The sequence below is a fragment of the Micromys minutus genome (assembly GCF_963924665.1).
Source record: "Micromys minutus genome assembly, chromosome: 10".
Taxonomy (NCBI): Eukaryota; Metazoa; Chordata; class Mammalia; order Rodentia; family Muridae; genus Micromys; species Micromys minutus.
In genome coordinates, this window is record NC_137979.1 from 48,686,755 (window position 1) to 48,708,516 (window position 21,762).

The 21,762-nt window shown below is 51.6% G+C and overlaps 1 protein-coding gene across 10 annotated transcripts in view; it reads right to left on the reverse strand.

The window, feature by feature from the left end:
* Nucleotides 1-19,150, reverse strand: part of HDAC5 (histone deacetylase 5) — a 34,154-nt gene extending 15,004 nt beyond the window's left edge. For 2 of the 10 annotated variants that reach the window (XM_080923310.1, XM_080923308.1), the window contains exons 1-4: nucleotides 19,016-19,150; nucleotides 13,374-13,583; nucleotides 7,749-7,885; nucleotides 7,027-7,098 (exon numbers count right to left, since the gene is read on the reverse strand). In XM_080923310.1, coding sequence (XP_080779436.1) covers nucleotides 7,027-7,098; nucleotides 7,749-7,885; nucleotides 13,374-13,534 — 370 coding nt within the window. In that variant the 5' untranslated portion in view covers nucleotides 13,535-13,583; nucleotides 19,016-19,150. Of the gene's footprint in view, nucleotides 1-2,637; nucleotides 2,754-7,026; nucleotides 7,520-7,748; nucleotides 7,886-13,373; nucleotides 13,584-19,015 lie in introns of those variants that run through there. The other 8 variants (XM_080923314.1, XM_080923311.1, XM_080923316.1 and 5 more) reach the window with 7 other exon arrangements.
* Between the last annotated feature and the right edge of the window lie 2,612 nt (nucleotides 19,151-21,762).

The following is a 21,762-nucleotide window of genomic DNA, read 5'->3' on the forward strand; positions in this document are numbered from 1 at the left end:
GGCAGATAAGGGGCTACGAGGCACAAGGAACAGGTTTTGAGTACCTTTGGGAACCAGGGCTCAAAGTAAACAAATGAAGCTCTAGCTACCCTAGAACAGGGAGGGACAAGCCTTGCTCCCGTTCTGAACAGTCTGCAAGTCACACTCCTCCCTCCCTTGGAGACAATACAAGTCAGAAGTCCGGGGAAAACAAGCCTTGACCAGCAGCAAATGTGTGCCTTTTACTCCACTAGGGAACCCCAGAGCAGTCCAGGATTTGAATCCACTTAGAAGACTCGAGATGCTTAGTATCTATCTCTGAAAGACACTCTTCCAGGAGCCACTAAGGTAAGAAGGAATCTAGGAAAAGGGAACACTAAACTATCTAGCACTCAGGATTAAAACAAGGTCTATGCAGACAATATGTGACTCTGTGGAGTTTCTTTGCCTGGAGGGGACAGGGTGGGTGAAAGGGTCCTTTGAGACCATCTGTCTCAACCCTCAGTGGCAGACAGAGAGAGGGCTAAGCAGAAGACCCCACAGGCTAATGAGCAGCAGAGCAGGAATCTGAACCCAAGTGACCTGGCGCCCAGCATGGGCGGGATGTTCCTAACACAAACATGCTCAGCCTGGCTCCACTGTGGGATGTCATTCCAGACAGCACAGGTGGAGGAAAGCCCACCCAAGAAGACGGCACACCAGTATCCCAGGTAGCCTAAACCTGCCTCCCAACAATCAGCAACTTCTTTAAATGTCTAATTACCTGGTCTGTCCCTTGGAGGACGGAAAAAAGGCTCTCGTTCCCTGTCTTGGCTTTGAGAGAATTTGGAAAGAGGCGGGGAACATACTTATTCCTCTGCCCATGACGCCGATGACCCCTCCCCACCGAGGACGGTTTCCCATGATCTATTTCTGTGCTCTTACGTGACCAGAGAGGCCAACTGAGGCTCAACAGGTTCTACCGCAATTCAGACGGCATTTCCACGTGTGCAGGCTCGGCATGACTCTCACCTAGCAATTTGCACGACTCGTCGAGCAAGCGAACACAATCATGTAATGGTTAAGAGTGAGGGCTTTGGAAGGGATGGCACAGGCTTAAGGCAGCACCACTTGTTAGTCAGGGTTCCAGGCGCCTCCCCATGCTTCGTGCAAACATCTGCAAAATGGAAGCAGAGCACCTACCTCCCAGGTTGCCAAGCCCGAGAGAACGCATGCTGGGGAGCTTGGCACAGGGCCTGGGGACATCGCAGAGGAGCTTGTCAGGGCTACTATTAATGGCTCCTGGAGTGTGTGTATGTGTGTGTGTGTGTTCGTTCTGGTTTTGGCAACCTAGAAAAATCTATAGACTACTACTCAGGTGGTTTCCATGGACTCAGAATATACCACAGTGGCAAAATGCTTGCCTAATGTATGAGGCTTTGTGAATGATCACCAGCACCAAAATAATACTAATACTACTAATAATAACAGTAACAATAATAATAATAATGTTTCTGAAGTCCACAAAATAGCCCGGTGTGGTGGTACATGCCTATAATCCTAGTTCTCAGAGTAGAACTGAGGTCAATTTGAGTTCAATGCCAGACCCTGTCTCAAAAGATCAAAAACACCTCTGCTGAGTTCAAAGCCAGCCTTGTCTACATAAGCAAGTTCCAGGCTAGACAGAACTACATGGTCAGACCCTATCTAAGAAATAAAACGATAAAAACAAACAAAAATAAAAACCCAGCCAAACAGGATGGCATGAGGCAAGATAATTCCCAAGTTTAAGTTTGGTAAATTTAAGGTCAGCTTGGACTACATAGAGACAATCTATCTCTCTATCACACACACACACACACACACACACACACACACACACACACACACACACACGGACTGGGAGATTGCTCACTGATTCTGATCCCTGTCTGTTTTTCTAGAGGTCCCAGGTTCTCTAGAAGCTTACAACCATCTGTATCTCCAGTCCTGGAAGATCCAGTGATACTCTCCTCTGGCCGCCTCAGGCACCCAGGCATGGTGCATGCATGGTGCATGGTACACAGATATACAAAGCAAGCAAACCAATCATAAACATAAAGGAGTCAGAATAAATTTTTTTAAAAAGTGCTTGTTTGTTTAACCAAAAGTAAAAACACACAAAATAAAACGTTTAGAATTATGTAAGGCCAACTTTGCAGATCATTTGAGCTCTGTGGATGCTAGACTCAGACTCCTGCCACAGTGAGGCCTTAACTGTCATTCATGTTGTGTGAAGGTCACTCTGTGGACCTAGACCATCAGAGCCTTTCCTACAGACTGAACTATGACCAGCAGCTAGGTGCCACTGGAAGAGAAAAGGTTCTAGAAGCGGTGTCCTCTCAACTCCAGAGCTTGAAGGCCATCTCCCTGGCTTCACTGTCTGCTTTTTGCAGCTCAAATCTCAGAGGTGGGGTCCCTTCCAGCCCCCCCACCCCAAATCTCTTGAAACAAACAAGCTCTAGCCCCTGTTTTCTAGGCACCCAGCTCTAAGCAGTCTGATACTTTCCCATCCCTGACCTCACTGTCCCCCACTCTAGGTGACACCTCTGCCCAAGGCTATTCTCTATCCTCCTGGGACAAGGTGCTGGGAGACCCTCAGCCCTTCCTCCAGCAAGACAGAAGTGATGTGAGACTGACCTCAGAGACCCTCAGAAGGTCAGTAAGGAAAAGACCCAGGAGCTCAGCAACTCAACGCCCCCAGCTGCAGGAGGAGAAAGTGAGGCCACAGAGGGAGCAGGCTTGTCCAAGGTCACCTGAAAAGGAGGCAGAGGAGCCAGGGCTTAATCTAGACTCTCCTGGCTCTCTCTGCCCCACTCCCTACAAAGCAAAAGGGGAAAGCCTGGAGGCTGGCACCAAATATATAGAGAGATTCAACAAGGAGCCCTGAGGGTCCAGCAACCTAAATGAAGGTACCTGAGTGGTACCAGCATACTGGGGCCCAAAGGTAGAAGGGAGAGGGGGACAAATGGGGGGGTGGTGGAGGCAGGCTGAGACTCTAAAAGACCTTACAGGGATGCAGAATCCAGGTAGGGGGCCACAAGATGTCCCTGGAGTCAGCGCTGATCTTAGGTTGCTGTCTAGAAGATTCTCACCTCCCTACCATCCCAAGAATATCTGGGCAACAAAAGCTGCAGGCAATTAAAAGGCACAGTAGCCATGCAAAACCTGCAGTTATTGTTCCTACCTGGGGTGGGATGGGTGGGAGTGACAAGGGCCCCAGGACAGATCTTGCTTGCATTCACCATGCATAGCCCAGGCTTCAGTGTCCAGCAAGGCACCCTGTCTGCCTGGCTGCTTGCCATTATCCCCCAGCGAGTTTAGACACCTGCTCCTGGCATCTCAAAACATCCTCTCTCCAGACTGCCAGGCTGCTGGGAATTGTATTTGCCTGTCTAGGAAGGATAACAGCCGCCTGCCTGCCCTCTGCATAGACCCTTCTCCCACCAGGGCCTTCCACAAAACATGAGAGGCAGCCCAGACTCTAACATGCTATAATCAGAATGGCCAAAGGAGGGGTGTCCTACAGATTCAGAACCTGCCTCCTTCCGGCCACATCTCCTTGGCAATTCTGTGGCAATTCAAAGCCAGAGAACCACTGTCTCACAAAGTCCCCTGGACTGCCTGCACTCGTTCCTGTTGACAATCTGACAGCTGTTACAGCTGTGTGTGGACACGGTTAATCTGACTTCCTGTCTGGCAGCTGTGCAGAGGGGAAGGGACAGCTGAGGGTCTCAAAAACAAGATGAAGTAGGAGGCCATGGAGGCAGGAGAGGCTGTCTGCATGGGAGATGGGAGAGTGTTTTACTCTGTTCTTGGGCGCTCATCTTCTTTTGAGCCAAAGCGCCTGCAGGGAGAGAGATAATTGGCCAAGTGGTTTCAAGTATTTGTAGTGGGGGGAGAGTGGGAGGGTGACGGACAGCCTAGGAGTGGGGCCAGAATGACCCTATTCTCTAGGAGCACAAACTTTAGAGGTACAGATAGGCCTCCCACATAAGGCTGTACATGTTGGATACTGCAGATGGATACCTAACTGAAGGGACAAACTGGAGTTAAAAATCTAGCTAAGCCATATAGACTAGGTCTGAGGACACACCCACCCAGACAAAGGACTATTTTTAAAGAAATGTAAGAGAAAGCTTTTGTATGGGTTAACCATGGCCCACCACACACAAACCTGAGTTCAAATCTTTGCTCCTACTTATTCTGTGCTCTGGGTAAATTCTTTCACGTCTCTAACCCTTCTCCACTATGGGATGTGGGTAAACACCATCCTTCCTAAAAGAGACCAGTAGGGAAAGTCCAGGGTATCCTTGTCGCCTCGTGGATTACAATATTAGTTCCACTCAAGTCCTGCCCTTCCTACCTTCCTGGCATCCCACACCTACACGTTCCTGACATACAGCCATGCTCAGAATGTCCTCGAGAGCCTAAATAAGAACAGCCAGGGGAAGCCCCAGTTGCAAACTTGAACCCCATGGGACTTCCCAACATCTAGAGCATTCCTTCCTGGCACAATCCAGACTCGTACCTCCCTCAGCTGGTAGAGAAGCCTCCTCTGCCATTCCTTCTCACAGTATCCAAGGGCTCAGCTCAACCAGAAACAAACAAGGGGACGTCGGAGCCCCACTCTAGGTCATTGGGAATCTCACAGTGGAATTAAAAGATCCCAGGATCCGAAAGCTAGTGCCGAGCCTGGTATATGGAGGTGCCCACTGCACACTGGGCAGTGACAGGGAGGGTAGCTAGACAGAGACACCACCAGTCACCCACAATGGAAGGGGAACTGGCCCCCTTTTTCCCTCCTTAAGCAAGAAAAGCCGAGTGTTTCTGTCCCTCTTGAGTTCACTTACCCTTAGGTGCCCACTGTCTCTATCCAACCACCAGGTCAAGACCCAAAATAGCACCCAGGCATCCTGCCAGAGGGCTGGGCCTCCACCCCCTCATCCAACACTCATTCATCTAAGTGCCACCCACCGTGCTAGGTGTGAGGGGGTGGTGTTAGCAGCCAACAAGAGAGCAGAGGGGGCAAAAGCTGCCCCCAAATAAGAGTCCCCAGGACTTGCTGCTATAAGAGACAGAGAGGCAGCATCTCGGAAGGCCCCTTCCCCAATCCCTCGGGTGGAGGACACCTGCAACATCATCTGAGACATCACCCCTGGAAACTGGCTTTTTTAGCTTTAGGTTTCTGTGTCTTGTCTGGAGACTGCTCAAGAAATTGGAAGGAGAGGATGCGTGAAGGGAAAAGGGACTGCAGGGAAACACCAGCTTCTGGGCCCTCACGGTCATGTTTATCTAGGGAGGATTTTTTTTTTAACCCAAAGGTTAAAGTGTTTCTATTTGAAACGACTATTTACATTCCAGAGTCCAAAAAAAAAAAAAAAAAAAAAAAAAAAAGCAGCCAAGCTCCAGGCCTATATCTGTCCCCAGCCGCGTCACAGACACAGCATCAGAACTGCTCAGGGGAACATTCTTAGCCCTCTCCCTGAGCTGCTGGGGTGACTCACACCTCCCTCCTGCCAGCAGGGACTGCGCCACACTCAGAAGGCCAGGTTTGGGGGGGGTGGGGGTAGAGATCTAGAGAGAGGGATTGACTGGGGTATATCCAGGGATACAAGAACATGGTCCCAAACTTTCAGGGTTTCTGGTGTCTAAGCCAAAGAAGAGTAAATAAGAGGGAACTTGGGGTCAACTGGTAGCTCAGTGCAGAATGGGTGGCCAGCTAGAAGTCACCCTAGGTGATGCTCTCCAGAAATTCCTTAACCTCCCAAGAGTTCACATGAACATGCAGAGGCCAAGGTTTGGGGGCTGATGGAGGTTGAGGACTGGCGTTGTAGTTCCATTAGTCCTGAGCAAGCACCAGCCTTTTGGGCTCCATTCCAGGGACTTGGTAGGCACACTGCAGGGCTGGTCTTCTCGACTATACCCTGTACTAGGACACTGAAGGGACATCCCTATCCACATCCAAGCAAATCATGTTACAAGGATTTTCCAAACCTTTCCAAAACATTCTTCCCACACGGCCCAATTCTACTGAAGTCTTTATCCCCGAACAGCTAAGAGCCAAATCACAGGTACCCACCAGAGAGAAATACAGCTTCCACCTTCTAATTGAAACCTTCAGATCCACACCCACATATCCAGAGTCAAGAACTCTAGCACACATACACATATATTTTCTCTCTCTCTCAAGTACCAAGCCAGCCACTGCCAGGAGGGACCAAGCGGGCATAGGTCCAGTAAGCCCCTCCCTGGAGGAAGCATCTTGCGGCACCGGTGCTGGTCTGGTGGCAACAGGTTCCTGGGAGTGAGAGAAGGAGTGGCCAGCTGGGGGGGGGGGACCCCACCCCCTAGGGGAGGTCTTCAAGCCCACCTGTGGTCAAAGTAACACTTCCTTATCCTCAGAAAGTGGGAAGAAACCACAGCCCAGGGAAGGAAGAGATAGGAGGGAACTAGGAACTAAGCCAAAAATCCAAAACACTCCAGCTGCAAGTCTCTGCTCAACCCTATCCCAACAAGTCTCTTCCTAAGTGCCCATTCTTCGGACACCTCCTGACCGAAAACCTTGCCTAAGTCACTACACCCTGACCAGGTCAAACCAAGCCACAGAAGCTTGGTTTCTGATTCCTGTAGGTACTCCAGGTACAACTTCTTCCTCTGCTCAATTGTGGGGAGAGCAGGCAGCCTGGAGACAGGTCACTGACCCACTTCCTCCCCTCTGACCATGGTCCAACTAGGCCAGAATCCTCTAGGAAGCCCTCGCCCCTAGCAGCTGAAGCCGACCCTGCTGAAGGCAGAGGCACTGGAGGGATGAGACAGAGGGTGGCTAGGAGGCAGCCTGAGAGGATAACCCCGCCTGGGTAAGGAGGGAAGCTGCCCTAGAAGCTCAGCTCTTCCAATCCATGGATGTTCAACAAAACCCTCAAAGACTGAAGCAGGACCCCGATGGAGCAAGACCCACACTGAGGTGCTCAAACCAGGGGCAAGGATGCCCAAGAGCTGAGGGCAGGTGGGGACACAGCCACTTACCTGCCACAGGGATGCTGCGCAGAGGAGTCCGTGGCAGGATTTCCAAGGATGGTTCCCGGCCTGACATGCCATCTGCTGAGAAACAGGACTCGGTCTCATAGATGGTCTGCAGCATCTCCACAAGCCCCTGTGCCTTGGGCACCAGCAGCATGCCAGGGAGGGGCCGCCCGAGGCGGAAGCCGGTGAGGGAAAGGTGGTCAGCAGGGCCAGCCGGCTGCTCAAGGACTCCCTCAGGCCACTGCCGCTGGGACCCACAAGGCAAGGAGGCACCTCATCCGGCCTGGGTGCTCCGGAGGCAGCAGGCACAGAGAGACTGATGAGGCTGCAGGCTGGCTCTCCACTACAGGAACATGGACAGAGGTCTGTCCAAAGGTTCCAGGAGTTGGGCTATGGCTGGGTGCTCAAGGGACAGGAAGGGGAGCTCAGTGGGCAGGCAGACTCTCTGTGTTCCCTCCCAGAGCCACCGGTGACAGCTCTGGGCTTGGCTCCCTGCTCCTCCTCCCCGAATGAGCCGCCGGCAGCTGGCAGGAGACTGAAATAGCAGTTGGGGGAGGGCCCTGTCTATAAATAGGTGGAGCATGCTCAGGGAGCCGCCGGCTGGCTGCCAGGAGCCCAGGCCTGGCGGAGGCCCCATGGGGGGAGGCGCGTTCCACCCCAGGAGGAAGCGCCAGTCAAGGGGGAGGGGGCAAGGGAGGCCTGCACTCAGGGCCAAGGCCACAGACCTGGGTGGTCAGTGGCTGGACTAGAGAAGGGTGCAGGCAGAGGACCCATGCATCTGGGATCAGCTTTGGCCACTGCTGAGGGCAAACAATAGACTGGACACCAAGCAGCCAGCCTGGATCTTCTATCTTCCCCCTTTCTGTGCAGAGCAAGGAAAGGAATCAGAAAGACTAGGGAGAGGTGACAGACACCCAACCACCTGGTCTAACCTCACACCTCCTCCTTACAGCCTGTGGAGTTTGTGTAACTTCTGCCTTCCCACAGAGCTGGGAGATGCCTCCCTACACTCTTACTATCAGGGAGACCCTAAATAGCAGTGGGTGGCAGCTCTCCCACCCATTCTAGAGGACCACCTCTGGCACCTGCCTCTTTCCAGGGAGCAGAGAGATTTTCTGGGTAGGATTTGCCCAGCCCAGGCAGAGGACTGGACAGCACCTGCCCATGCATAGCCCAATCACTGCTTTCCTGGCAGTGTACCCAGCTGAGAGCACCATAAGTGGCTGCCTTTATACTAACAATGACCACCAGCAAGAGGCCAAGACAGGGAAACTGAGGCACAGCAAGACAAAAGTCACTCTCATCAAAGAGCTGCTCACATGATAGGAACTGGAGGTTTGAAGCACTGATCACCATAACTCATGGGCAGAATATACAAGTCTGCCCCAGGGACAGGACCTCCAGTGCCCAAAGAGGAAGACTTGGGGTTGGAGGCCCTCCAGCTAGTTAGCTGTTAGCACCCTGGCCTGGTGGAGTAGCCCCAGCTCTCCACCTTCCTGGGCCATGGGGCCACTGTACCATCAAACTTGTGCCACTGCCAGCACCACCCACTGTTGACCTCCCCCTTCTTCCCGGGTTGTGCCTCCCACTGATAAAGAGATCCCACTTGGCCCCTGACCTCCCTGGAGCCTTTTAATAGACTGGTTATTCCTGGGTCTGTAGCCTCCTCCCCTTTCCTGACGTCACGGTTACTATTTTGGACCCCTCCTGGCCCCTCCTTGCCCCCCACTCCAGGCACGGAGCCAGGGACACCTGTCCTCTCCCTGGACTGGATGACCTCATCCTCCTGTCAGGAGCCTGGGAGAAGCAGTCCAACCAAGGACATGGTGGCTGTAACTCCAGAAACCTATCTTCCAAGCTTCTGCCAGTATACCACGCGGGCCTCTTCCCTCAGGTAGGAAAACACACAGGAGGGTGGCAGTAGAGGCAAGCGTCCCAAGCACGGTGAGATGCAGATGATCCTGGGGTTTGTTCCCCAGTGGTAGACCAGGAACTAAAGTGGGAGGAGTCTGAAGCTACAGTGAAGACAGATTCTATAAGGAAAGGCAGAGAACCTGTGCAATCCAAGGGCTTGGTGCTGGGAATCATCACCTGTCTACCTCCCACACCTGCATCTAGATCAACTAGGTCTCTCAGGAAGAGAAGAGGTTCTACCAATGACAGTCACGGGCAGACAGACACAAGGGAGCCCAAAAAGCCAGGGGCAGCAGCCCCGCCCAGAAGGGGCTCCACCCACCCACGCTGGGAACAACCAGAAGGGCTGGCTAGCCCTGTCCTGGCACACTCTCACCTGCCCCAGGCACAGGAGAGAGACAAGGGTGCCCTGCTCAGGGGAGGACAGCAGCTATGACAAATTGAAAGCAAAGTCCCTGAGACGCTAGATTAGCTTGATGTCAAAAGAGGTCTCCCCTTTTTTTGTTGTTTGTGACAGAGTCCCACTCTGTAGCCAAGGCTAGCCTTGAACTCATAATGATCCTCCTGATTCAGCCTTTCCCCTGCTGGGGAAAAGCTATTAAGCTAGGTAAAGAGGTTCTTCACAACTCTTTAAGTACAGAGCTCAGTGAGAACAGCCCGCACTATCATGACTTCTACACTTGAGCAAAAGAAGTCTACATCTTCAATGTAATTCCCCAAAACCTCTGAGAAAGTGTACTGGGACAGGTGGGGGGGGGAGGAACAAGCATCTTCTTCTGAGATGCAGATGATGTAACAAGGTCTTCCTAATGTTTCCTGCTATAGCACCCCTTTTTCCTGCCTACTTTGCTATTCTTGCCCATCCTCAGCTCCCAAGTCCCACCCCACAAACCTCCCAGAGGGCTCACAAAGGGTATAGTCCACGAGACACATCCACAGCCAGCCACAGCGAGTTCAAGCTCAGCTTGGGCTACAGAACCAGCTCTGTTCTCCCAGCAGTACCTCTGCTCCCCACCTCTTAAGGCCTCCAAGTCCTCTGAAACTGAAACAGAAGGAAGAGCCCAATGCTGCCTCCTTCCGCTCTGCCTGATCCTATTGCCTGGGCCCAAAGGCTGGCTTGAGGCTCTGACTGAAAGGAAAGAGAAGAAGTCTTCTGCCCAAGGCTGGTCCAGAGACCCTGGACTGGGAGTTACCCGGGATACATCAACCCTGCTACCCTGTAGCTCTTCCCTTTGAGCCCAGTCATGCTGGGACCCACCAGTAGGGCCCAGAAACCACCATGAGCCAGGTCCATGGTTAGGTACTGGCTGAATCTTCTCATTTAAAACCAACTGTAGGAAGACTATGGACACGCACTTTGTCATCTTCTACTTCCCCTCTGGGTTGATACTGCCTCTCCTCACCAGCCGGTCCTAAGCCTTCAATCCCTCTGGAAACTGAGCAGAGGAAGAGAAAGCAGATTCCAACCTGCCAAGGCACCTATAGAGAAAGGAGACCAAGGGTCTTCCCCCCAGACCCCTGCCTATGCCAGTACTGACCCACTTTCTCCTCCTTTGCCTGCCTGCCCTCCCAGGGGCTTGGTAGCAGAGCCTGAGGCAGGGAGACAGGACGCCAAGGTTTCTGGCTCCACCCCACACCCATGCCCCAGTTTTTCTGGTCACCCCAAAGGGAGGGGGGCAGTCGCCCTCCCTCCTGGGAAAGGGAAGGGGAGAAAGTATAGAGGGTGCTAGGAGGTGCTGGGCAGACAGGTGTTATCATACAGCTCATCTTCCTCCCACACAGGGCATAAGGAACCTAGATGCCTCCTCCAGGGCCCCACCAACAAACATCAAGACAGGACCATGTGGCAGGCCACATTCTTGTCCCTCTCTATGCAATGGCTCTAAGAACAGGGTACAACCAGGGCAGCTGAGGTCCTAGGTACAAGGGAGGCTCTTCAAAGTCAGAGTTGCTACAAATTCTATCAGTCTTTAACCCCACAGAAGGAAATACATAGACAGGACTGGCTCCAGAAAAATAGAGAACGCCTCACCCTTTGAACCCTCCTCTTCCTAAAGAAAAAGTTAGAGGGAAACAAACTGGCCTCTTCAGGGAAGCAGGATTCCGAAGATGGCTAGAGAGGCAGATAGGGTCAAGTTCTGGCATGCAGCCCAGCCCAGAGGTATATAAAGTGAGTGCCCACTGGCCAAAGTGTGGGCCCAGAAGCAAATCACTCACTCTCCACCTGCCGCCCCTCAGCAGGAACTTGCACGATGACTTTCGGGCTGGGGCAGTAGTGACGGACCATTTCCTGTCTTGCTCCACCACAGGCCAGCCTCACTGGTGAAGCCAGGCAAGGACTTGTCAAACCAAAAGGTTCTTATGCTGGGAGGAACCAAGGGACAGAAAGAAAGTGCCCTGCTGTACCTGCCCTGCGGCTGTATGCCCTAGGGAGAGAGGAACAAGTGGGCCAGGATGTAGGGAGAGATCAGTCATGCGCATCACCCCCTCCTGTCTGCTGTCTGTCTTGGGGCTCCACATCTTTCTTTCCTGGGTCCTTCTGCAAGGTGTCCCCTTCGCTGTGAACACCCATGTGCTCTGAAAACAAAGTCACTTTATTTTTTGCGGAATTCCAAGATGTCTAGTTCCCAGCTTCTTCCGGGCTCTGAGCACCAGAAGCCCCAACCCAGATGCCAGCTGAACTTGGAGAACAGATGCTGAGCCCCCTCAAAGAGTAAAAGCTGTGTGCAGACTGGTTGTTTCCATGCCATAGGGCAGCTGGACCACACTAGAATAGTCAGCCCTGGAGCTATAGGAAAAACTAAGAGAAGAGCCACAGAAGTTCACCTCTTGGCACAAGTGAACGGCCCTGTTTTTAAGCCTCTCAGCAGTCTTAAAATATAGTTCTATATCCCGTGCCCCTCTCTCTCCCTCCCACACACGGAAAAGACAGCATCTCCCCCTGCTGGGGGCAGTTGGAAAGTCAGCCAGGAGGCAGGTCACCAAGAATACCTATCCTACCAGAGCTCAGAAGCTGCCAAGCTAGCGGGGATCTCCAGCTATAGCAGCTCTGGAAAGATGTCTGTGAGGAGAACCTGGACCATGAGTGGTGACTAGAACACAACCCTAGTAACTCGCCTTTCTACAAGACAACGAAACCCTACAGCTGAGAAGCGTCCTTCCCAACCACCAACAGATGTCCCTGGGCAGCCTCGGTGCCCTTGGTCAAGGGTCAACTCCCAAGCCCCCCATGTGAAACAGGGAATAGAGATGGCTCAGAGAAAGCAAGCACCACTGTCTGCCCATTTGAGCACAGAGCAGAACGGAGGGACTGATGGATAGTCATCAGGCCTCTTCCTGTCCCTTTTATGACCTAAGAGAATGAGACAGGAAGCCAGAGCTCTAGAGCTCACCTGGTGCAACCCTTAGAAGTTCGAATGAAGGCCAGGGCAGGAAGACCCCAGTGGGAAGTACAAAGCCAGTGAGAAGGTAACTGGGGAATAGCATTCCCCAGTGGAATCCCAGTGCAGGGCTGGATCCCTCCCTGCTTCTTGCAGCTCAGTTTTTATTCAATGCCCTCATCTTCCCTTTCTCTAAAAGAGAAAATATCCATCCATCCATGCTTGTAGAAAAAGATACAGGGGCAGGCTGTGCTGGGCGGGATATCTCAGGATAGGCACCCGGCCATCTCAGATTGTTTAAAAGGAGCCAGCTAGGGACAAAAGGCAGTTATTATTCTGACCATGCTGACCTGTGACCTTCCGGGGAACTCCTGAGGGTCCAGCTCAAGTCATTTGGACACACCCAAACAGAGCAACCATGAATCCCACCCACAGACTATTCCTGGCAGCACTGGGCAGGGTCCCAGCAGAGAGAAATGGGAACTGAGAGTCAAAGACCCCAACACAAGAATCCACTAGGAGAAAGAGGGTCATCTACTTACACTCAGTAAAGGGGCCAAGACTCTTCTACAAACACATAACCCCACTCCCACCCCCACACTGTAGAGCCTAAGACATAAAGCCCTTTAGACCTCCACCAGGAAAAAGGCACAGCACAGAAAACACAATACTCCAGCCAGAAAAAAAGTCACCACCACAAGAAGCAGCATGAACATCCAGAAAAATGCTTCCAACACTGACCCAAGCTACCCAGGGAGATTCACGCCATCTCAGATACCCAATGCTCTTGTGTCAAGGGCAGGCATCAGGACAGAGACCCAGGCCCTCCCAGAACCATGGATTCCCAGGTCTGTCTCACAGTTGGCCTCATTTTTGTTTTTGTTCTTGGGTTTTGTTTTGTTCTGTTTTATGGTGACGTGACATTCTCTACTCCTGATCCCTTCAATCCCTGACATCTCAGACACTGGCAGTCAGCTGGCCTGGGCAGGAAACCCACACAGCCCACTGCATTCAAAACTGCCCCAGGAGGCTCCTCTCCAACCTCCCAGCTCTTACCCGACTCGTTGGGAGAGTTCATGCCGGCTCTGGGCCTGCAGGAAGCTGACGTTGGGGGCTGGGACGGGAGGGGGTGGAGCTGCGGTGATGTCAAGAGAGACAGACGATAACAGACAGACGGACGGGACAGGAGCCCGGGCCGCAGTGCCTCTAATGCCCATCCAAGGCCATCCTTCGGGGCGAGGCAGTCAGGCACTCAGAACGGCATCCCTGGGGAGAGACGGAGCAGGGTTAGTGGTCCCTAACTCAGGACTCTGAGAGCCAGGGGAGACCTTGGAGCAACCATCTTGTACCAGGGAAGAGAGGGAAGGCCACCTTCCCAGGGCACATAGGAAACAGTATGGGACCAGACTCATTTCTTCTCTTCCTAATTGGTGTCCAAGGGACAGGAAAGGGCTATAGTGGTCTCTGCAGACATCAGTGCTCAGTGCCTGGTGCACCTATAGGCTGGCCACATTTGTAGCAATGGGAAAAGGCTGACCTGACCTGGGGTCCTTGGCAAAAGTTCAGGGAAAGCTACTGAGTACCCTGCTAGCACATGCCTTTAATCCCAGAACTTGGGAGGATCAGAAATTCAAGGCTAACAGTGGCTATCTAAGTCTAACAACACTAGCCAGGGCTACACAAAATTCTGCCTCCAAAAATCCACCAGGGCCAATGAGAGGGCTCAGCAGGTAAACATGCTTGCTGCCAAGCCTGATGACCAGAGTTCAATCCCACCCACATCGTAGAAGGAAAGAAACAACTCAAAAGTAGTCCTTTGACCTCCATCTATTCATTGTGCCATATACACACCCATATGCACACATGTACACACACACACAAATAAATGTAATTAAAGAATAATAAAATTGTTAAAGTTTAGGGAGGAACTGATACTCAGAGCCCAGTACCCCGGAACTCACAGGCCCCACATCTTCCCCCCTATGTTTTGAGCCTCTGCCACTCATCTCTGGAAACATGGTTTCTTGTCTTCCCAACACCACAGTGAGTCAGGACACAGGAGTGTGTTTCATGAATTAGGAAAGCAAACTGATCCAGCACTCTTAAGTGTGCTGGAGCTTCTTTCTGGGCCCTGACCCAAGGCTTTGTGTGTTGTTCAGGTTGTGCTTTGTGGAAGGAATGGTGAAATCCAGCCTGTGAGCTGCCTGTTAAGCCATGGCCTGATACATACAAAGTCTACCAAAATACAGGACAACTTTCCCCCGGTTACACAAAGGCACCAAAAGGCCCAACAGTAAGCAAAGTCGATGGAGTAACAGAGACTTGGAGTAAGGGCTGGGGGTTTGCCAGAGTCTCCACCCTAGACCTACAGTTAGTCTTCAAGCCTTTAGACACTAGACAGCACCCACCTGGACCCTAAACAGCCCTTGATCCACCCAGACATGATCTCATCCATTTGCCTCCAAAAGAAGCCAGGCTCTCCAGAGCCCTATGAGAGCAAGTGGCAGGAAGTGACCTGAACCACCAACATGAAATCCTTAACTCTACTCCCCAGCCTCAGGCAGCCAATCTTGTATCATCTATCTCCCTTTACTATGATACCAAATTTTCTCCCAGAGAGCCCCACCTCCTGACAGTATTAAATTTTTGCTAATCCTCCATTCTTATCAAAGATTCCCAGGAGTGAGGCCCAGCTGGAGCCTAGTAGCCTCCCAAAGTCTTCCTTGGCAGGGCCACGGGAACACACACCCAGACCCAGGAGTCCTGAGCCTGTTGCTCCCCGCTGCTTTAGACTCTAGGGTTATAGAAAGGCATATTCAGATCAGGGTTCAGGACTGAAAGACAGACACTAAAGACAAAAGAACCTGTACAGGTCTGGGACCAAGTTCAGGAATGCAGCAGGTGGGGCTGTTGGTGTCCTGGCAGGGCCCGCGTGGGCAGGCCAGCTCAGCCAATGCCCACACCAGAGCTGGCGCCCAGTCCCGCTCACACCCTTTCCCGTGGGTTGAGGAACACAGGTTCAGAAATTCCCACGACTGCCAGCAAGTCTAAGTAGCCCAGCCCATCATCTACTTAATGAGAAAAACCTCCAAAGCAGGCCACTCCAGAGGACTAGATCCTAAGGGGCCCAAAACTGATGAAGCTCACCCCTTAACCCCCTTTACCCTCACCTAGCATCTCTTTGTCTTCTCCATTAGAGAGAAGAAACAACTCAAACTCACACAATGGGCTCAGGATGTAGTTGTGGGCTATTGCTCCCCAGAGTGGGTGGAACCCAGCTACCCCATCCACCTGCAAAAGACATCTACCAAGCCCCAAGGTTCAGTTCATTGGTCTTCCAAGTGAACAAGACTCACCAGCAGGGCTTCCTAGGAAACAAAAAAAAAAAAAAAAAAAAAAAAGCCTTAATGGCCTGATCAGAACAGGCTTAACTTCTTGTCTAGGGCAGGGCAAGGAAAGAGCAGGCTTTCTGAGGTGTTTGTACTCTCCTCTACATAGAAGTGGCCTGCTATTGTTACATGGGTGGATGGCTGCGGACCAGGAGCTGTACAGTGGCTATACCAGCCACCACTTGGATGACAACTCAGTGTGCCAATTTCAGCACCCCCAAAGTCCTGTTCCCTGTCCCCCTGATAGTCACTCTCTCCTTTCAGAAAGCTCCAGGATCTAAACCTACCTTCTACCTCCATCGGAGGCATCCCAGCAAGGAACTGGAGGGAAGGGCAGACCTACAAGCTCGGCTAAGGTAAAGAAGCCAGGGCAGAAACCCTAGGGCAGCAGCCCCATACCACTCACTGGCAATAAAAACTCTAGCAGAGGTGGGAGGAAAAGGAGACAGGAAAAGGTGACCAGAGCCATACCATGGCCTGAGGGCCACATCACTAAGCCTTCCTACAGAGATCCTGTCCCTCCAACAGCTCCCTCCAAATTCCCCTCCAGAATCACCAAGCCTCCCACTTCCAACATGCCAAGGGAGCTTGAGAGAGGCAGGCCCAAGTCCTGAGCTCCTTGCCCAGGGCTACTCTCAGGTCAGGAGCTACTCCCCAGATCATAGAGAACAAGTCCTAGCAGTTTGTACCAAATCCTATGCATCCAAGATGGGCTTCCCTTGTCAAAACACTTACTGCCTGGCAAAGCTCAAAGCCCAGACATCCCATCGAAAGGCACCAGCAGTTTCTCATCTCGACCCCTCCCAGCTACAGCCATAGCAGACAACTGTTCCCAGCCTCCTCCCGGGAGCCTCCACTGCCTCGTGCCTACCCCTAAGCTGAGCCAACAGAAGTCCAGGAGGATGGAAGCCATGCATGCTCCAAACTAGGGAAAGGGGGAAGACAACAGGGGAGGGGGAAAAAAAGGCACCAGGCTGACAAATTCATTTTTGCAACCAGACCATTTCTGTTTGTCTGCTCGGACGCAGCTCCAGGCATCTGCACAAGCCAGATGGAGGAGGCTGCTATTTCTAGAAAGAAAAAAAAAAAGAGGAGGGGAGGTGGAGACAGAGGGCATTAGACGGGGTCTGTTTGCCCTAAAACTTCAGACAGAGTGATGATACCCACTCGAAGCACTACCAGACAGGGCTCTCATTCAAGAAAGGACTGAGGTTGGGGCTGGGGTGAGGTGGATGGGGGAAAAAGAAAGGGAGAGAAAGTTTAATTAGCCAAAGTCAGCTACAATAGGCCCCCTCACTGGCTGCATCGGGTTTTCATTCATGAGCAAGCCACAGTGCTCCAAAGTGCCAAGAATTGCCACCCCCCCTCACTGAGTCTTTCTCACACACACCCCAACAGGAGTGAATCCTCTAGCAGGCTGGCTGAGCCTGATGCCGTGTTCCAGACACCCCTCCTCAGAGGGACGTGAGTAGGAAGAATTAATTATTGAAGAGCAGCTGGTACTTCAGCACCGACTGCATTACCCCCAGCTCCTGAGGCTGCTCCCCCCTCCTCTGTCATACAAAAACAACGACCCCCATTCCCAAGCCCCGTGTCTAAGCACACAGCTAAGTCACCAGCCCCAAGAAACAGATAGCAAAGCTCTTAGCTTTACAGTTACTTGGGGTGGATGGTACATGTGACACTGTTCCCCCCCCCCCCACTCCAGATTACATGATCCTTGGAGGATACACTGAGGAAGAGGGTGAATATTTTCTACATGTCACCTGGGACTTGTCTCTCCTGCCCCTGGTGTGTCAGGAGGTGCTGGGAGCCTGCTCCTTTTAATTCAGGCTCTCTGTCTCTAACAAGAGCTAGTCCAGACCCAAGTCTGAGAGGAAAGATAGAAAAGGAGAAAAAGAGACTTGAGGAGGAGGAGGCAAACCAAGTTCTCCAGCTTTGTTGTTTAGGGAGAGAAAGAAAAGGGAAGACAGGAAAGGACGGGCAGGAGCCCGCATCATGGTTCATCCATAGCCCATCTCCACAGCCAGCAAGGGCTCCCGGGTCCCAATTTGTAGGGCTTAAGAGACTGGGGATCCTCCCTGCCTGCAACCTTAGAACCTAAGTGGAGAGCCAACAGGTCCCAATGACAGGATTACCAGAGGTCTACCGGCCCAAATCAATCGTCCATCCCTTCCTCCTTTTGTTCCTAGGATCTGGCTCTATCTTCCCCTCCCACTGAACCCTAAACCCCTCGCTCCACTCCATCCCCAAGATCCAAAGCTAATTCCAGGGCCTAGAAACATAATGGTCACTACCAGAGCGATGAGTACACACATGTGTGTACACACACACACACACACACACACACACACACACCCCAAAAGCAACTGCAGCTGCTACCCTTCCTCTTCAGGGACAAAGCTCATCTCAGAAGGCCAAACACAGGGACATCAAGTGGTCACCTTCTCCCCGAAATGAAGCACACTCGACTCCCCGCCCCCAGCTCTTAGATTAATTACTTATCGTCCAGCCAGCCCTCATCTTCCTTAGGGCTCCAGGGACGGGTGGGGAGGGGGAAGCCGACTACCCCCAAGTTAACAACGCACTATTAGAACCTCTGCCCCATGAGAAACAAACCCAAGATGAAAACTGGGCGCGGGGGTGGGGTGAAGAGATCTGCCCTAGCCAAGATCACCAATTCAGCTCCCAGCTCCTTCCCGAGCTCCAGGGTGTCAGACAGAAGAAGGTGGTAATAAACGCAATAACGCCTCACAGGCGAGGGGGTGAATAGCACAGACAAGTAAGGTGGGCCCCGCAGTCCTGTTCCACCTGCAGGGACGTCAAGGACATAAAATCAAGGGTATGTTCTCTGCCACTTGGAGAAGCACTGTGGGTGGGCTGCGCCCCTCACCTCAGAGTAACAAGAAAGGGGTGTCTAGTGAAGAGAGGGTCTGCCCAGAATCCAGGTTGCAAGGCTCAAATCGCGGTTGCAACGGATTAAGAGCCGCCGGGGAGGAGACAAATCAGACATCCCCGGCTGGTCGGCTGGCCATTTGGGGGCACAGGGTGCAGGAAGATCGGCCCCTCCCTTACCTGCAGAGAAGGAACCCTGCAAGGGAGGGATGAGGAGGGCGCGCGCGGCGAGCCAGAGGCGACAATCCCCGGGCCCCAAGACGCTCCCTGGGGGTGCGGGCTGGCTCGGCGCGCGCGCCGGGAGGAAGGACAGGGTCGCGGGGAGCCCGAGGGCAGCGACGGCGGGAGGACCGGACGCTGCGGGGCGCCTCGGGGCCGCGGGAGGTGGGGTCCTGGCCGGTGCGGCGTGCTCACCCGCTGCGGCTCGAGCTCCGGCTTCGCGGGCGGCGGCGGCAGCAGCGGCGGCAACAGCAGCGGCAGCGCCTCCTCGACGGCTCCTCCATCTTTGCGGCGGCTCCTCCGGCTCCGCTCGCCGCCGCCACCAACAACAACATTCAGAGACGTCACTCCCGTCACGTGACCCGACCCGGAGCTAAAAATAGGCTCAGACCCCCCCTTTTTCGGGCTTCAGTCGAGAACCCTCCCCTCCCAACCGACCCTCCCCTCCAATGGGCGGAACCAATAGCGCCACCGTGACTGCTTCTTAAAGGGCCAATTCCCAGTCCAAGGTTAGGGGTGGAGGTGGCAGAGAAGGGATCCCGATCTCTTTGCCAAGTAATGAAATGAGTAGAACCCGGATCCCAGCTGCTGCAGGGGCTGCGTGTGTGGGATTTACGATTTTGTTCTCTGTGCTTTTTCGACTTCCTTTTCTAAGGGTGGATGGTGCAATCTTTGCCCTCCTGAGCTGTTCCCTAACACGCCCTTCCCTTGTTAGGGGGAGGGTATGGGAGTAAAATCCTAGGGGACTGCCTCGGAAGTGGAAACCCCTGCCTGAGCTTCGAAACTGAAAGATTAGCTTGGACAAGTCTCTAGCCCACCGTGCCTAATTTGGCACAACGCTGCATCTTGATAAACGCCTTGGAGAAAGCTAGCATAGGTTGTAACTGTCCCTGGCCTTTCAAAGGAACAGACCAAGAACCTGAAAGACCACTGGTCTCTAACTTTGATAAGACACATACTACCACGTCTGTGAAACTGAACATGACTGTGTTATTAAACCTACATAGTTTTGTCAGTGACCTAGGAATTCTCCTAAGAAAATATATTCTAAGAAAATATTGTGCTGTAAAATGAGCATAGAAAGAGATTAGATTGTTTTTATTATGAGATGTTGGAAACAACCTAAATATTCATCGGGTAGGTATCCGCAGATAAACTAGGGGACATCTATTCAGTAAGTTATTGTGCAGACACCCAAAATAATATACAATATATATATGGAAATATATAGAAATGTATATAAACAGCCAGCCAATTAATCTGTGTTTCTGCAAAAATTTAGAAAAATGTTGGTAATAGTGTTGTCACATAGTGAGCTTTAAAGACAAGTGACTGTGAGTCCTGAAAATGGCGACAATATTGTAAAATTATAATTATATGGCTCTACAGCCTGGAGCATAGCTCAGAAGTAGACCATGTGGGTAGCATATGAGGCCTGTGTTCAATACTTAGCATCAAAAACAAAACAACATGCTTATGACATTTACTTCACACACACACACTCACACACACACACACAAACGAGAAAGATTTTTTTTAAGATTTATTTATTCATTTTATGTACATGAGTACACTGTCACTGTCTTCAGACACATCAGAAGAGGGCACCAGATCTCATTACAGATGTTTGTGAGCCACCATGTAGTTGCTGGGAATTGAACTCGGGACCTCTAGAAGAGCAGTCAGTGCTCTTAACCACGGAGCCATTTCTCTAGCCCCGCCCTCATGTTTTAAAACAGAAGATGATGGTGAACGCTTGCAGTCTCTGCACTTGGGAGGCAGAGGCAGGCAAATCTTTGTAGGTTCAAGGCCAGCATGGACTACTTAATAAGTTCCAGGACAGCCAGGGCTACACAGAAAGAGAATGTCTCAAAAAACCAAAAGAGAGAGGGAAAGAGAGGTAGCAAGGTCATTCTCCTCAATAGTGAGATTGAGATCAATATCAGGTTTAGTGACATGAGCTCCAAATTCAAAAGTAAAAAAGCATATGAGGGGGGGAAAAGGCAAAGCAAGACACAACAGGAATATTGATTTGTGCCAGGCAGTGGTGGCATGTACCTTTAATCCCACTTGGAAGGCAGAGGCAGGCAGATCTCTGAGTTTAAGCCAACTTGAACTTTAAGCTATCCTGAATTCTGGGATAGCCAAGACTACAGAGAAAGAAACCTGTCTTAAAACAAACAAAACAGAATATTGATTTGTTCCAATACTGTATACAAAAGTTCACGTGTCTGACTCTGCATGTGTAAAAAAACCTAGGAGATACAAATCAAACATATTCTTTCCTTTTCTTCTTCTTCTTTTTGTTTGTTTGTTTGTTTTGTTTTGTTTTGTTTTGTTTTTCAAGACAAGAGTTTCTCAGTGTGACCAGTCCTGGCTGTCCTGGGCTCGATTTGTAGACCAGGCTGGCCTCACAGAGATCCAACTGCCTCTGTCTTCTATATACCCCCTGAAATCTGAAACAATCACGTGAAAAATGAAGGACATGAGTAAATGATGCTGAAAGTATCTCGTGACTGTACCCCATGCCCACCATCTCTATCCTCACACCTCCATCCTAGCCAAATCACACCTTCCTTTAAAAAAAAAAAAATGTTTTTTTAAATCACACCTTCCTTAAATACTGTAGCTGTATCCTGGCAACTGATACCCCCCCTAAATCCCTTCTCCATCTCCTCCAAAAGTCGAAGCGATCATTTAGAACGCAAACCTACTAAAGAGCAGTTTTGAAAACAATTCTGATTTTGTCACTAAAACCTGTCAACAATCCAGAAGTGTGTAGAACAACTCACCAGAGAAACTTGTTCGGAAATGTTCATTCTTGGACCCCACCCCCAAAGCTTGTTGTTCAGAGTGGGAAAGAGGCCCAGAAATCTTCATTTTTTAATACACACCCAGGAGATTTTGCGGCAGCCAGTTCTCTCCTGGATCTTGGAAAAAGG